Source organism: Ammospiza caudacuta, chromosome 19, assembly GCF_027887145.1.
Source record: "Ammospiza caudacuta isolate bAmmCau1 chromosome 19, bAmmCau1.pri, whole genome shotgun sequence".
NCBI lineage: Eukaryota > Metazoa > Chordata > Aves > Passeriformes > Passerellidae > Ammospiza > Ammospiza caudacuta.
Window position 1 is genome coordinate 2,090,709 of NC_080611.1, and position 14,865 is coordinate 2,105,573.

At 51.0% G+C, this 14,865-nt stretch overlaps 1 protein-coding gene across 1 annotated transcript in view; it reads left to right on the forward strand.

Annotated features, from left to right (window-relative positions):
* The window catches only part of MYH10 (myosin heavy chain 10), an 83,251-nt gene extending 69,011 nt beyond the window's left edge, over positions 1–14,240 (forward strand). Inside the window, exons 25-40 of the mRNA XM_058817368.1 lie at positions 679–891; positions 992–1,136; positions 2,284–2,490; positions 3,457–3,561; positions 4,539–4,691; positions 4,983–5,231; positions 5,745–5,957; positions 6,880–7,092; positions 8,093–8,254; positions 8,860–8,988; positions 9,669–9,757; positions 10,046–10,169; positions 10,643–10,851; positions 11,598–11,706; positions 11,996–12,168; positions 12,661–14,240. Of these exons, the coding sequence (XP_058673351.1) occupies positions 679–891; positions 992–1,136; positions 2,284–2,490; positions 3,457–3,561; positions 4,539–4,691; positions 4,983–5,231; positions 5,745–5,957; positions 6,880–7,092; positions 8,093–8,254; positions 8,860–8,988; positions 9,669–9,757; positions 10,046–10,169; positions 10,643–10,851; positions 11,598–11,706; positions 11,996–12,168; positions 12,661–12,805 (2,638 nt within the window). The 3' untranslated portion in view covers positions 12,806–14,240. The remainder of the gene's footprint in view (positions 1–678; positions 892–991; positions 1,137–2,283; positions 2,491–3,456; positions 3,562–4,538; positions 4,692–4,982; positions 5,232–5,744; positions 5,958–6,879; positions 7,093–8,092; positions 8,255–8,859; positions 8,989–9,668; positions 9,758–10,045; positions 10,170–10,642; positions 10,852–11,597; positions 11,707–11,995; positions 12,169–12,660) is intronic.
* The last annotated feature ends 625 nt before the right edge of the window (positions 14,241–14,865 follow it).

A 14,865-nucleotide genomic window follows, 5' to 3' on the forward strand; every position in this document is an offset into this window, starting at 1 on the left:
GGGATAATCCAACAGCAGCCAGCTCTGGAGCCCTGTGCTGAGCACAGAAATGGCAAATTTACAGAAATTCAGGGATCCCTCAGCATCCTGGCTCTGCAAACCTGCACAAAGGAGAAGTTTTATGTGGTATAACAGTGTTTCGGCTCTGGAAGCTTTTTAATCTCCCAAATTCGGCCTCGGGAGGGAAAATGTGCATTTCTCAGTGGATCTAAACAAACTGCTGGGCAGGAGAGACTTTATCTGGGTTTGTGTGATTCTCCTGCAGTCCCACGTTGTGCTGAACACCACCTGGATTTTTTAAGTATAATTTTGTAGGAAGAGAAAACTCCAGAAATGGAACATTTCTGGGGCAATGTTGAGGTCTACAAAATTGGAATACCTGATTGTGAACTAAAGCTTGATAATCCTGATGGTGCACCTTGGTTTTATCTGTGGTACTTTTCATCCATCCCTGGAGCTGTCCAGGCTGGACAGGGCTTGGAGCAACCTGGGATGGAGGAAGGTGTTCCAGCCCATGAAGGGTGGGAATTTGATGATGTTTAAGGCTCCAACCCACCCATTCTATAAATGTTGATATTTATTTTATTCCAGTGGCAGAGCTGAGCTGTGTTTCTAGCTAATTTAAGCAGGAGGTTGTGGGGAGGGGCAGCCCCAGTAACTGTGGTGCCTGTTTGACAGGGGGGATGAGGAGGCAGTACAGAAGAACAATGCCCTGAAGGTGATCAGGGAGCTGCAGGCTCAGATTGCAGAGCTCCAGGAGGATCTGGAGTCTGAGAAGGCATCGAGGAACAAGGCAGAAAAGCAGAAAAGGGATCTGAGTGAAGAGCTGGAGGCTTTGAAAACTGAACTGGAAGATACCTTGGACACCACTGCAGCACAGCAAGAGCTGAGGTAGGGTCATGGTCTGTATAAGAAAGCACCACTGAAATTCAGCTGTGATTTATAAAAACTTAAATGCTGATTTTTGGGTAACCCTTTGTGCTTCCTCCAGGACAAAGCGAGAGCAGGAGGTGGCTGAGCTGAAGAAAGCAATTGAGGAGGAAACCAAAAACCACGAAGCCCAGATCCAGGAGATCAGGCAGAGGCATGCCACTGCCCTGGAGGAGCTCTCTGAGCAGCTTGAACAGGCCAAAAGGGTGAGAGGAAAAGGAACTTTCTGCTTCAGGGGTTATTATATGTAGAACAGAATAGAATAGAATATATAACATATAACATAAACATATAACACAAACATGTAACATATAACATAACATATATAATATTATATTATATAATATATATATAGTATATTATATATTATATTCTAAATACCATAGGCAGCATGGTTCCTTCCAGGAGACCTGAGCTGAGGCTTTCCATCATCGCAGAGCTAAGCTGGCCTCTAAAAATCCATCCCAGCTCTTGAGATTTCTCATGTTGGTTTGACAATGCTGCAGATATTCAGCAGCACATCTGTGCTGTGTCCTCTGGTGACCAGCAGCAGAGGCACGGGTGGATCCCAGCTCCTGGTCTTGTTTAGAAGAATTATTCCATAAAAAAGAAGTGTCTGGTTTTTGAAATTACACCTGGGGTCATTCACAAATGTGTGTGTGGACAGTTCCTGTCCTGTGGTGATGTTTTTATATATTGTGAATACTGCACAATCTTCCTTAGCATTCTAAATTAGGTGAGAAGTGTAGTAGTTAAATTATGATTTTCACCACCTTTATTCACCTGAAAATCTTCTGCATGTCTTCTGCTCCTTATTCAATAAATATTCTCAATAAGAGCATGAAAAGATGGAAAAATACCCTGCAATCTGAACAAAGCTCCTGTGACAAGCTGGTGTGATGTAGCAGAAATGACACTTAAACATCCCTGGTGCCAGTGATTGCTGTGTGAAAGGCTTCTGACAAATGTCAGTGCTGAGAATTACTTTGTTCTGCACTTCCAGGCTGCTCTGCCCACTCAAATCAGGGCAGCCTTGGTTCACATCTTCCCTTTATTTCTGTGAGATGAGCCATGCTGAGCTCTTAATGGGCACATTCCTTCCTCCTTGCAGTGCTACCAAAACAGTCATTTCCAGGGCTGCCAGCCCAGATCCTGCCCTGCTGCTCCTCACCCTCACCTGGGGCAGAGCAGCCTGGCTTCCTCAGCCTTTGCTGGCACCCAGAATGTTCCACAGCAGCATTTCACACACTGCTGAGCACCTCTGAGCGTGGAACCTGATCTGCACAATCATCTGTAGCAGGAAACATCCACCTGCACTACAGAGCTGAACTTCTCCCCTTTTGTCTCCCCCAGTTCAAAGCAAACCTTGAAAAGAACAAGCAGGGCTTGGAGTCTGACAACAAGGAGCTGGCCTGTGAGGTGAAGGTGCTGCAGCAGGTCAAGGCAGAGTCTGAGCACAAGAGGAAGAAACTCGATGCCCAGGTGCAGGAGCTGACTGCAAAGGTGTCAGAAGGGGAGAGGCTCAGGGTGGAGCTGGCTGAGAAGGCAAACAAGCTGCAGGTAAGGCTCTGGGAATCCTAAAATCCTGGAAAACCGTGTGCAGAAATGGCCTGGTGTGGGAGGTGACTCAGCAAGGGCTCTCATGGACCTGGGAGGCCTCAAAGTGGTGCTGTGACATCAGTCCTGGGCTGTGTGACATCAGTCCTGAACTGTGTGACATGATTTCTGGGCTGTGTAACATCATTTCTGAGCTGTGTGACATCAGTCCTGGGCTGTGTGACATCAGTCCTGAACTGTGTGACATGATTTCTGGGCTGTGTGACATCAGTCCTGGGCTATGTGAGGGTTCCAGTGGCTTTGAAGGGTTTTCCTTGGCTGGGGACTGAGCAGACTGGGCTGAGCTTTTCCACAGGGATGAACAAAATTTGGTGGTGGCCTCAGATTTGGTTTGGTGCTCCAGGCTGGAGCCTGGCAGGGAGGGGGTGCAAGCACAGCCCCATTTTCATAGCAAAATGCAGCCATGGCTGACTCTGAGCCCCAGCAGTGAGGACTTCAGGTGAATCCAGGTGAAGCACTTCCAGCAGGGAATGGCCCTGCTCTCTGGGGAAGCTTTCAGGCTGTCTCTCAGTCTGTATAAAAGCAGTGTAACCCAAAATAATGAGCTGGCACCTGGCAGTGACCTTTCCTCTCTCAGTGTTGCTTTAGACCCAGCTGCCACCCTGCTGATCCCTGAATTAATGCTTGCATGAAATAGATGGTGCTGGAATTAAAAATGGCATAAAGTGTGAATGCAGGATCAGAGCAAAGTGCTGAATTTTAGAGCTCAATAGCCTGGCTCTGGTTTTGTTACTGCACTTCAGGACTGACACTCAGTTTCCTTTTTTGTGGCCAAACCTCAGTGGTTTTAGCTTGCTGTCTCCCTCTGTTGGGCTCTGTGCCTGGAGTCTGCTGAGGTTCTGTGCTGTGCAGCTCCAGCCCCAGTGGGATTTGGGCTGAGCTCTCACCTTTGGGCTGCTTGCCTTGCAGAATGAGCTGGATAATGTCTCCAGTCTGCTGGAGGAGGCAGAGAAGAAAGGGATCAAGTTTGCCAAGGATGCAGCCAGTCTGGAATCCCAGCTCCAGGATACACAGGTGTGTGTGCAGCAGAGCTGGGCTGGCCATGAAGCTCTGCTCCTCAGGGAGCTGCTGACAGAAAACACATTTTCATTTCATGCTTTGGAAAGTCCCTTTGGGCAGCAGCTGAATTTCCTGCTCAGCCCAGTGAGATGGGATGGGTTGGGATGGCTCAGCCACGTGGGGAACCAAGTTTTCATTATCTGAGCTTCACTTCCTGAGAGTTGGGAGTTCTGGTTTATGTCTTTGTCTCTGAGGGAGATAAGAATCAAATAAAAAACCCTTTCCAGGCAGAATTTAATGTCAATATCCTTGGGATATGTGAGGAACAGGAGTCTTCTACTGACAGCTTCAAATTCTTACAGCTCAAGTTCAAACTGTCAGATTTTGGTTCTTAATTAAGAAAATGCAGCTTTGTGCAGATATTCATCACTTCAATATATTTTATCATGCCTGTATTAAAGTTCTAATGGTGACCACTTAACTGTGAATAATGTTAATCACAACTGGAGGGGTTTGTAGGGAGCAGGATGGAGGTTGCACCTTCCATTACTTTGTTATGACAAAAGTTTCCACCTTTAAAGTGACCTTTATATTGAACCAATGCAGAAAACCTGGAAGCATGCTGCCATTGCAGGATTTGCTGCTCCATGTTCTTCTCAGGTGGTTTTTAATAGGTGCTCTCTGTTTGTCTGAAAAAAGAAAAAATCCATTTTGCAGGTGACTTCTGTGCCAGTCCCTTGAAAGATGGGAAAGTATCATCCCTGAATTTCTAGAGCAGACTCTGGCAGGGGTTCCCTGAGCAGAAATCTGCTTTATGAAGGTTTAAATGTGCCCAAAATGAATGGTCAGTGGCTTCTTGAGACCCCAAATAACATATATCTTCATAAAGCATGTCCTTGTCCCCAAATCTGAGGGAAAATAAACCTGGGAGTCCCCGTGAGGAGCTGTGGGGGTTTGGGAGCCCACTCAGCCCTGCCCATGCTGTGTCCCAGGAGCTGCTCCAGGAGGAGACCCGCCAGAAGCTCAACCTCAGCAGCAGGATAAGGCAGCTGGAGGAGGAGAAGAACAACCTGCAGGAGCAGCAGGAGGAGGAGGAGGAGGCCAGGAAGAACCTGGAGAAGCAGATGCTGGCCCTGCAGGCCCAGGTAGGCTGCTGGGAGTGGCAGCCCTTGTGTGAGGAGCTGTCCCAGAGCTTTGGGGGACACATCATGGCACTTCCACAGTGCTGGGGCAGATTTTGGAACCAAGTTCCCATTGAAAATTCTGTGTCCCCTGAACTGTGATGGGCAGGGCTGGGGCCTCTGGGAGCCTGAGAAGTGCCAGGTTTGTGTTCCCTTAGCCTGCAGGAACTGCTCCTGCTGCTGCACTGTGCCCCTGTGCCTTTGCTCCCCCTGGTGATGCTCTAAGGGGCTCCACTTGCTCTTGTTGAATTTCAGTTGGCCGAGGCCAAGAAGAAGGTGGATGATGACTTGGGAACCATTGAAGGGCTGGAGGAGACCAAGAAGAAGCTGCTGAAGGACATGGAGTCCCTCAGCCAGCGCCTGGAGGAGAAGGCCCTGGCCTACGACAAGCTGGAGAAGACCAAGAACCGCCTGCAGCAGGAGCTGGATGACCTGATGGTGGATCTGGACCACCAGCGCCAGATCGTCTCCAACCTGGAGAAGAAGCAGAAGAAGTTTGATCAGGTACTGCAGTCTCCTGCCACCTGCCTGGCTTTTTGGGGTTTTTAAATGGCACCTGGTTATTGCTGCTGAGCCTGGTGGGAAGGAGGGTCTTGCTGTGGTTATTGGTAACTCTGTGAGCAGCTGGCCTTTGCTAGGAGCAGGCTGTCACTCCCAGTTCTGTGAGCCAGGTTCCATCTCTGAGGCTTGTTAGAACAAGTGATCATGTAGAAAAAGAGAATTATGCTGGAACAGAAACTTTAGAGTTTTATTGTAGTCCCTCAAGGTAGACTAAAAAGGATCTGAAAGATGAGACTCATGAAACTCCAGTATTGATGAGTGGCTTGCTCTCCTCCTCTCGCCCCAGAGCAGCTGTAGCTGTTCCCTCACTTGCACTTGGATCACAGCTGAGGGACCAGACAGCTCCTGGAGGCCAGTTAAGCACTGAACATGAACCTCTTCCTGAGTAAAACACCTGAGGCAGGGAGGACCTGGCTGTGGAGCTTAGGAGATGGATTCATTGTTTCTCCTGTCCAGATGCTGGCAGAAGAAAAGAACATTTCTGCCCGGTATGCAGAGGAGCGGGACCGTGCTGAGGCAGAGGCCAGGGAGAAGGAAACCAAAGCCCTGTCCCTGGCCAGGGCCCTGGAGGAGGCCCTGGAAGCCAAGGAGGAATTTGAGAGGCAGAACAAGCAGCTGCGGGCAGATATGGAAGACCTGATGAGCTCCAAAGATGATGTGGGCAAAAATGTGAGTATGGTTCCAAAAATGTGAGTATGGTTCCACAGGCAGTTTGTTCCAGCCTGGGGATAGCAGGGAAATCTCCCTGCCTGGAGAAGGGGCTGTGTGGTGGTGTTCACAGGGGCCCCAGGAACAGGGAAGAGATGAGAATCTTGACTCCATGTTCAGAAGGCTGATTTATTATTTTATGATATATACATTATTTTAAAACTATACTAAAAGAATAGAAGAAAGGATTTCATCAGAAGGCTTGAAAGGAAAGGAAAAGAATGATAATAAAACCTTGTGACTGACCAGAGACTCTGAGCCAGTGATTGCCCATTAATTAGAAACAAGCACATGAGACCAATCACAGATGCACCTGTTGCATTCCACAGCAGCAGATAATCACTGTTTACATTTTGTTCCTGAGGCCTCTCAGTTTCTCAGGAGAAAAATCTTGGCAAAAGGATTTTACATAAAATATCATGGCTACATGTCTGTGCACTAGAGCAGAACTTTCTGAAGCTCACCCAAAATGCTGGAGGAATTAATGCCCAGCATAATTGTTAACATCTTCAAGAGCTGTGTTCTCACCCTCACGGGCATCCCACATATCAGTTTTGTACTTTTGGGTCAGTGGAGGTGGGACTGCAGTCAGACAGAGCTGGTTTTGTGTTGCAGCTGTGACAGATCAGCCACTCCCGATTTGTGTGTTGCTGGGTATATTTATTGTGTGTAAATGAGGGATCATGAGGATTTCTGTTACCTTTGGTCAAGCTGAGTTGCAGGACATGGTTGGACCAAAGGCAGAGCAGAACTGTGACCCCTTAGTGTCCTCCCTGCTGCACCCAGCTGAGGCAAAGGGACCAGGGGAGCCACTGCCCTCCCTGCTCTCAGAGCTGCTGCAGGAGAGCCCCAAGGACAGCTCTGAGCAGAGTTTGTGCTGCAGGTCCATGAGCTGGAGAAGTCAAAGAGAACCCTGGAGCAGCAGGTGGAGGAGATGAGGACTCAGCTGGAGGAGCTGGAGGATGAGCTGCAGGCCACAGAAGATGCCAAGCTCCGTCTGGAGGTGAACATGCAGGCCATGAAGGCCCAGTTTGACAGAGACCTGCAAGCCAGAGATGAGCAGAACGAGGAGAAGAAGAGGATGTTGGTGAAACAAGTACGTGTGCTTTACTCTGTGTTGTAGGCAGGAGGGGAGGAAGGGCTTTGAGCACAATTCTGGGCCTCTGTGCTACCAGAAAAATAAACCCCTTTGCTTAAAGACCCCATTGAGTGGAAACCCCAAACCACAGCATTTTTACAAACCATAAATAGTTCTGGCTGAGGGGTGGCCACTGTCCCCAGGCAGGATCAGGGTGCTGGTGGCCTCCAAAGCCACTCCAGGAGTTTGGCTGTTGCTGCTTGGGTGTATTCCCAGGACAGGGATACCTCAGGTGCATTTTTAAGCCCATCCTATTTGATGTCCAGGAACAAATCCATGGATGCTGAGACAGATTTTTAACAGTTTCCTAAATGCAAATCATGGCAGAGCTTCCAAGTTTCCAGGCTTGAGAATTCTGGGAACACAGAAATCAGAAAAGCCTCAAGAAATGCCTTTAGGGGACAAAGTTGCTGTTATCTGAGCTGGACAAGAGCTCCTGACCTTGCACTGGGAGGGAGATTTGCTTCAAAACAGAATATTCTTTCATGCTGGTAACCTGTGGCACCTGTGGCATTTCTGGTTCAGTTTGTTTTTGCATCGGTTTGGCCCAGCCCATGTTGCCTGGCTGTTCACACACTCTTGTTTTGTTTCATTTTGGGAAGAGAAGTTGCTGGTGTATAAGTGCCAGTAACAGGGTGTTCAAAGGGAATGCCTTCATTGTTGTCTTGAGACAATGAGGTGATTCTATTTCTTATTTTCCATCAGAGTTAGCTCCATCTGCCCTGGAGCCATCCCCTGGGGTGGATGGCAGTGTGGGCACGAGGCTGAGATGGAAATGCTCCAGAAGCTGAGTCCCTTCCTGGGGTTTCCCTTGTGCTCAGTGCACACATCTCTCATCCATTTGGGACCTGGCCTTGGCTGCCTTCCCTTGGGCTGTGCCATGGGGAGGGGTCCCTGGGTGCCAGCCTGGCCCTGCCCAGCCTGGCAGGGGCTGATGCTGGTGCTGTCCCCATGCCAGGTGCGGGAGCTGGAGGCAGAGCTGGAGGACGAGCGCAAGCAGCGCGCTCTGGCCGTGGCAGCCAAGAAGAAACTGGAGATGGACCTGAAGGACCTGGAGGGGCAGATTGAGGCTGCAAACAAGGCTCGGGATGAGGCCATCAAACAGCTCAGGAAGCTCCAGGTAGGCACAACTGGTCAGGGGGCTGGGGGCTGTCCTGGGGGGTGCCCAGGGGCTGCTTCTATTCAGTAGAGCTGCAATTGAGGGAGGAGGAGAACCAGACTCCACTGATGGGTCTGAGAGTGTCCAGCCTGGATTTATCATCTGGGCAAAACTCATCCTTATACAGAATCACAGGATGGTTTGGGTTGGAAGGGACCCTGAAGCTAATCTTGTTCCAAACTCTCCTGCCACAAAACCACTTTCCACATCTCTGGCAGTGCCCAAGGCCAGGCTGGACAGGGCTTGGAGCAGCCTGGGACAGTGGAAGGTGTCCATGCCATGGCAGGGGTGGCACTGATGATAATTAAGGGTAATTCTAAGATTCCACTCTAATTCTGTGGAACGCTTGAAGTCTTGGAATGTGACATTTCTGACCAGGCTTTGAGTGGTGGAAAGATGAGAAAATGAAATTTAAGAATACAGAATAACTGGAAATGCCTTTAAGTGAGATGAAGCCACTTTGGGAGAACAGCCTTATCTCTTAGAGGCTGAAATGCCTCAGAGCTGGAATGGGCTGATTGTCTTGATGCAGTCTGGCTGTGCCTCACCCTGCTCTCCACCTGCAGGCTCAGATGAAGGACTACCAGCGGGAGCTGGAAGAGGCCCGAGCATCCAGGGATGAGATCTTTGCCCAGTCCAAAGAGAGTGAGAAGAAGCTCAAAAGTCTCGAAGCAGAAATACTCCAGCTCCAAGAGGTGAGATGGAAATCCAAGAGACTGGTTTTTCTTGTCCCTGTGCCTCTCCTGTCTGCTTTAGCTGCAGGGCAAGGCTTGCAGCAGTTGCCCAGACCCACCACACTTCCCTTGGATCCTTCACAGATAACCTGGCACTGCCTGGAGCTTCTCCAGGTGGACTTGAGTGGCCTTCAGACCTCAGTGTGGCACTTGTGGAGCATTTCATTGTCCTTAGGAAATGCTTGAGTGTTTCTGCCACTTAATGCAGATATATAATCTGTGGTTCAGTGCAGTGTGTGCTGTTGTGCTGAAGCTTTTTAACTTTTACGCTCCTTGTCTTCATGCTGAGAACTCTGTGAGAGCCTAAAACATTTGCTTAATTTAGCTCCTACTTTACAGTGACTGTGTCTATCAGAGCGTGGAACACAGTGGTTTCTTCTGCTGCTGAGGGCTTGAGAGTTACTGATCTCCACAGATTTTTTTTCCCTTTGCCTTGGGTGGGGAACATTTCAGGGACAGGGAGAAGTAACTGCCCTGCAGTCCCAGGGCAGTGAGGGAACATCCAGCTGAGTGTCCTGCTGCCTTATCCATCAAACCCCAGGGATATCCCAGTTCACAGCCTCTCCCAGGGGCTGTTGAGGCTGTGTCCCAGAGGCTGGGGGTGCTTGGGACTGCCCTGACTGTTTCCCCCACCCTGGCAGGAGTTTGCGGCGTCGGAGCGTGCGCGGCGGCACGCGGAGCAGGAGCGCGACGAGCTGGCAGACGAGATCGCCAACAGCGCCTCTGGGAAGTGAGTCAGGCTGGGCTGGGGCAGGGAACGGCCTGGGCTGGGCCAGGATGGAGCTCAGGGAAAGGTCCTTCCCCCAGAGGGTGCTGGCACTGCCCAGGCTCCCCAGGGAACAGCTCCGAGGCAGCCGGAGCTCCAGGAGATGCCAGGGTGGGAGTGTTGGGGTGTCTGTGCAGGGACAGGAGCTGGATCCTTGTGGGTCCCTTTCAGCTCAGGAGTCTCCCTGATGCTAAGTGACCTCCCAAGGAGCTCTGTTGGTTCTGGACACCCCTGACCCCTTCCCCTGTGCAGGTCAGCCCTGCTGGACGAGAAGCGCCGGCTGGAGGCTCGGATTGCCCAGCTGGAGGAGGAGCTGGAGGAGGAGCAGAGCAACATGGAGCTGCTCAATGAGCGCTTCCGAAAGACCACACTGCAGGTGAGCCCGGGGCAGCTGCTGCTGGCTCTGACATGCACTGAGGCCCTGGTGGCACTGAGTGACCCCTGTCCCTCCCTGTGACAGTGTTCACTGGGGTTTTAGGATGAGGGAAGAGATGAGGATCTGACTACATGTTTCAGAAGGCTTGATTTATTATTTTATGATATATATTATATTATAACTATACTAAAAGAATAGAAGAAAGGATTTCATCAGAAGGCTAGCTAAGAATAGAAAAAGGAAAGAAAGAAAACAAAAGCTTGTGTCTTGGACAGAGTCCGAGCCAGCTGACTGTGATTGGCCATTAAGTAGAAACAACCACACAAGACCAATCACAGATGCACCTGTTGCATTCCACAACAGCAGATAATCATTGTTTACCTTTTGTTCCTGAGGCCTCTCAGCTTCTCAGGAGAAAAAAAATCTTAAGGAAAGGATTTTACATAAAATGTGTCTGTGACACCTCCCTGCAGGTGGACACGCTCAATGCGGAGCTGGCCGGCGAGCGCAGCGCGGCCCAGAAGAGTGAGAACGCGCGGCAGCAGCTGGAGAGGCAGAACAAGGAGCTCAAGGCCAAGCTGCAGGAGCTGGAGGGCTCTGTCAAGTCCAAATTCAAGGCAACAATTTCTACTCTAGAAGCCAAGATTGCACAGCTTGAAGAACAGCTCGAGCAGGAAGCCAAGTAAGGGGACAAGACCTGGTTGCCTGTGGGGGTTGAATGGCTGGAAGTTCCATGCTGGAATGTTTCTGAAGGGCCTTGGGTGTATTGTCTGGAGACTCCTGTTCAGGGAATAAACTTTAACAAGGCAGCTGTAGAGTAACTGGGGCTGGGAGCTCCAGAATGGATTTGCTTCCTAACAGCTGCATGAACTCTGCAAGGTGTTGATGTCCCAGAGCCACAAGGTGCTGCAGTAGTTTCTTGGGACAAGGTGAAATGTCCCCTGGGTGCTTGGTTAGAGGAACAGCTTATGTTGGACAGCTTGAGATGAATCCTGTGCTCTCTAGAAGTCTTTCTTTGGTGAATTACCCATCTGTCCTTGAATCCTATTCTCAAAATTCACGTCTTTAGCTGGTTTGCAGGTGGAGCTTGTCCCTCCACCACCTCTGTCCTTTCTGTGCTCTGGGCTCTGCAGCAGGATTGTGTTACTGGTTAAGCAGCAACTTTAAAGCTGCTCTGTCCAATCTCCTTGTGAAGGCAACCCTCTGAGTCCTCTTTGTGCCATGGTCACATTGCCCCAGGGCTAAGGCTTTGTGCTCTGAGAGCTGCATCCCTGTATTTCTGCATCCCTACATCCCTGCATCCCAGCCCCAGCACATGCCTCAGTTGCATTGCTGTGTCTGGCACGCCCAGAGCTCTGTACCAGGGGGCAGATCAGGTGTTCCTTGCCCTCAGGCAGTGGCACCAATGCTGGTTTTGGGCTGTTGCAGGGAAAGAGCAGCTGCCAACAAGCTGGTGAGGCGCACAGAGAAGAAGCTGAAGGAGGTGTTCATGCAGGTGGAGGATGAACGGCGCCACGCGGACCAGTACAAGGAGCAGGTGGGTGGGGGCTCAGTAAAACCTCCTGGGGTGGGAAGGGCTGGTGAAGAGGAACTGTAATGGAAAGGGAATTAGAGGGGTGATTAAAACAGCAGGGAAAGCCCAGCAGGGATTGTGTGTGTGTGTGTGTATGAGAGCTCTGCTGGGACAGGCTCTCCCAGGCTCTGTGGTGTTCCAGGGTCCAGGCTGGAGCCTGAACGAGTTTGTGCTCCATCCCCAGTCAGGGCTGTGCTGCCTCCCCAGTCAGGCTGCAGCTCTGGGGTGACCCCGGGTGCTGGTTTGGTTGCAGATGGAGAAGGCCAACGCCAGGATGAAGCAGCTGAAGCGGCAGCTGGAGGAGGCAGAGGAGGAGGCCACGCGCGCCAACGCCTCGCGGCGCAAGCTGCAGCGCGAGCTGGACGATGCCACAGAGGCCAATGAGGGGCTGAGCAGGGAGGTCAGCACCCTCAAAAACAGGCTAAGGTCAGTGCCCTGGAACGCTGGGACTGAGATTGACCTGAGCCCACAGCGCCCCCTGGGGAACATCCAGCTGGGGAGCTGCTGGGGTTAGGGATGGCTCAAACTGGAGCCATGAGAATGAGAACAAGAATAACCTTGTTCTCATTACCATGGCTCATTACCATGAGCCATCAAACTGGAGCCATGGTAATGAGAACAAGAATATTCCATGGGGATATTCCTGACAGCTGCAGGGATGGGTGGGATATTGGGAAGGGAGGGTGGGCAGGCCCTGGCACAGGGTGCCCAGAGCAGCTGTGGCTGCCCCTGCATCCCTGGCAGTGCCCAAGGCCAGGCTGGACAGAGTTTGGAGCAGCCTGGGACAGTGGGAGGTGTCCCTGGGACAGTGGCAGGGGTGGAACGGGCTGAGCTCTAAGATCCCCCCAGCCCGTGCCGTGCCCCTGGGCGGGCCCGGGCGGTGCAGGAGCCTCTCCCAGCGCCGCTCTCCGTCCGCAGGAGGGGCGGACCCATCACCTTCTCCTCGAGCCGCTCGGGCCGGCGGCAGCTGCATATCGAGGGTGCCTCGCTGGAGCTGTCGGACGACGACGCCGAGAGCAAAGGCAGCGACGTGAACGAGGCTCCGCCAGCCCCCGCCGAGTAGCCCCGGCCCCGCCTGCATGCAGAGACCTTTCCAGCCCCGCAGGAGCGCCCCAGGAGCGCCCTGCCCTGCCCTCGGAACTGCCTTGTGGCCAGAAAGCTGCCTTACGACCCTCGGCATGTGCTACAAGGTTCCTTATCATAGGTCAACCATGTCTTAAGGCTCTCCAGCCTCACCACACTGTACCCTGCTTCAGATATAGGTACAACTGCTTTTTTATATATAGTAAACAACCGGGATCGTCTCTGTTCAGTGCATCTCTTTTCCAGATACTCATTGTAAAGCCATTTTATAAAGCATCATGTGAAGGATGAAACTTTTTTTTTATCGATCCAGAAGCGTCATTCCCAGCGGGTGGGGGGCCAGGACAGACCCCTTGCCGTGGCTGTGCATGCCTTGTGTCCAGCAGCATCCTTCAGGCTCCGGGCTGGCCGCAGCCTCTCGGATCAGTGAAGACCAAACCGCTCCCGTTTCTTTCTTTTCTCCCAATTGTTGTGATCCGCACACGACCCCTGAGTGAACTGTGAAAAACGGCCTTGGGAAGTGTTAGAGGGAAGTGTAGGGATGAGTGAGTAGTGTCCGTTTTTATCCTGCAATCCCATTTGAAGTGTTCTCAGCTCCATCCGTTCGTGTCCATGCAGTCCAGGCACACTGAGGTGGGTCCCGTCCCTGCACAGCCCGTGGAGCTCAGAGCCCCCCGGGCTGGGAGAATGTGAACACCAGTGGGAAATAAACACACAGCACAGGCAAAACTAATTTATTAATGTGAGGCCGAGCCAGGCCGTGGGGGCCCTGGGTCCTATGGGGCTCCCGCCCTGGATGAATGGATGTTGCCTGCCTACAGTTAACATGCCAGTGGATGTGAATCCTTTTTTTTTGTTGTTGTTGTTTTGTTGTTGTTTTTTTTTTTATTTTGAGCAGTATTACAGTGAGTAGTTAGCGTTTTTTGTTTAAATAGCTGAAAACTGACATTACAGAAAGTGCCTTAGACACTACAGTACTAAGACAACGTTACATATATAATTTGCCTATATAACAATGATTTAATGTATTAATTTTGACTGTGCTTCATATCATGTACCTCTCTAGTCCAAGTGGTATTATTGATATTAGTGACAATGAATCAGTGTTAACTAGAAAACTTCCTCTGCCACATGCTCAAAACCCATGGATTTCCCTTTTTGGTTAAAAGCTTTAACATCTGTCGCAAAGGTTTTGTTGTGTGTATTTGGATATTTTTAATCAAACTGGCTGTTGACCACCAGGCGTCTGACTGCAAATATCTTGTTTTCTTGTATACCCATATTTCTAGACAATGATTTTTGTAAGACAATAAATTTATTCATTATAGATGCGGCCGCCTGCTCTGTTTACTTACTCTCCCGAGGCTGGCATAGACCTTAATAAATGAGATATGACTGGAAGCTGCATTTTCCCTTCTTCCTCTTTTGTTTGCTTGCTTTTTTTTGGTTTTTTTTTTTTTTTTTTTCTTTTATTTTGACCTAAATACAGCATCAATGGCTTGGTCTGAGCTGAGCCTTTGCCTTTGAATGCCACTGGTTAAGGGCCCAGCTGGAGCACAAAGAAACTCTGAGCCGTGGCACAGGGTCTGGGCTCCTGCCTGAGCAGTTACATCCCATATTTTGGGGTCTTGGGGTGCAGAACCTGCCCTGGGGCTGGGCAGGAGCTGGAGTCCAGGGTGGGAGGTTTTGGCTGGGTTTGGGACGAGGGTGGGACAGATGGGAGGGGAGGGCAGTAATGGGGAGAGGGGGTGGCCATGGGCAGGGTTACCCCACTGGGCTGGGGGGTGAGGCTCTGGCAGGAGCTCCAGAGGAATGGGATGGGCTGCAGGGGTGTTAGTGTGGGGCCAGGGACTCCAGGACAGGGGCAGGACACGGGCACAGCCCCGGGCACTGAGGGGATGGAGCAGCCCTGGAAGGGAAGGAGCAGGCCGGGAAGGGAAGGATGGAGCAGCCCTGGAGGGATGGAGCAACCCAGGAAGAGATGGAACAGCCCGGGAAGGGATGGAACAGCCCTGGAAAGGATGGAACAGCCTGGGAGGT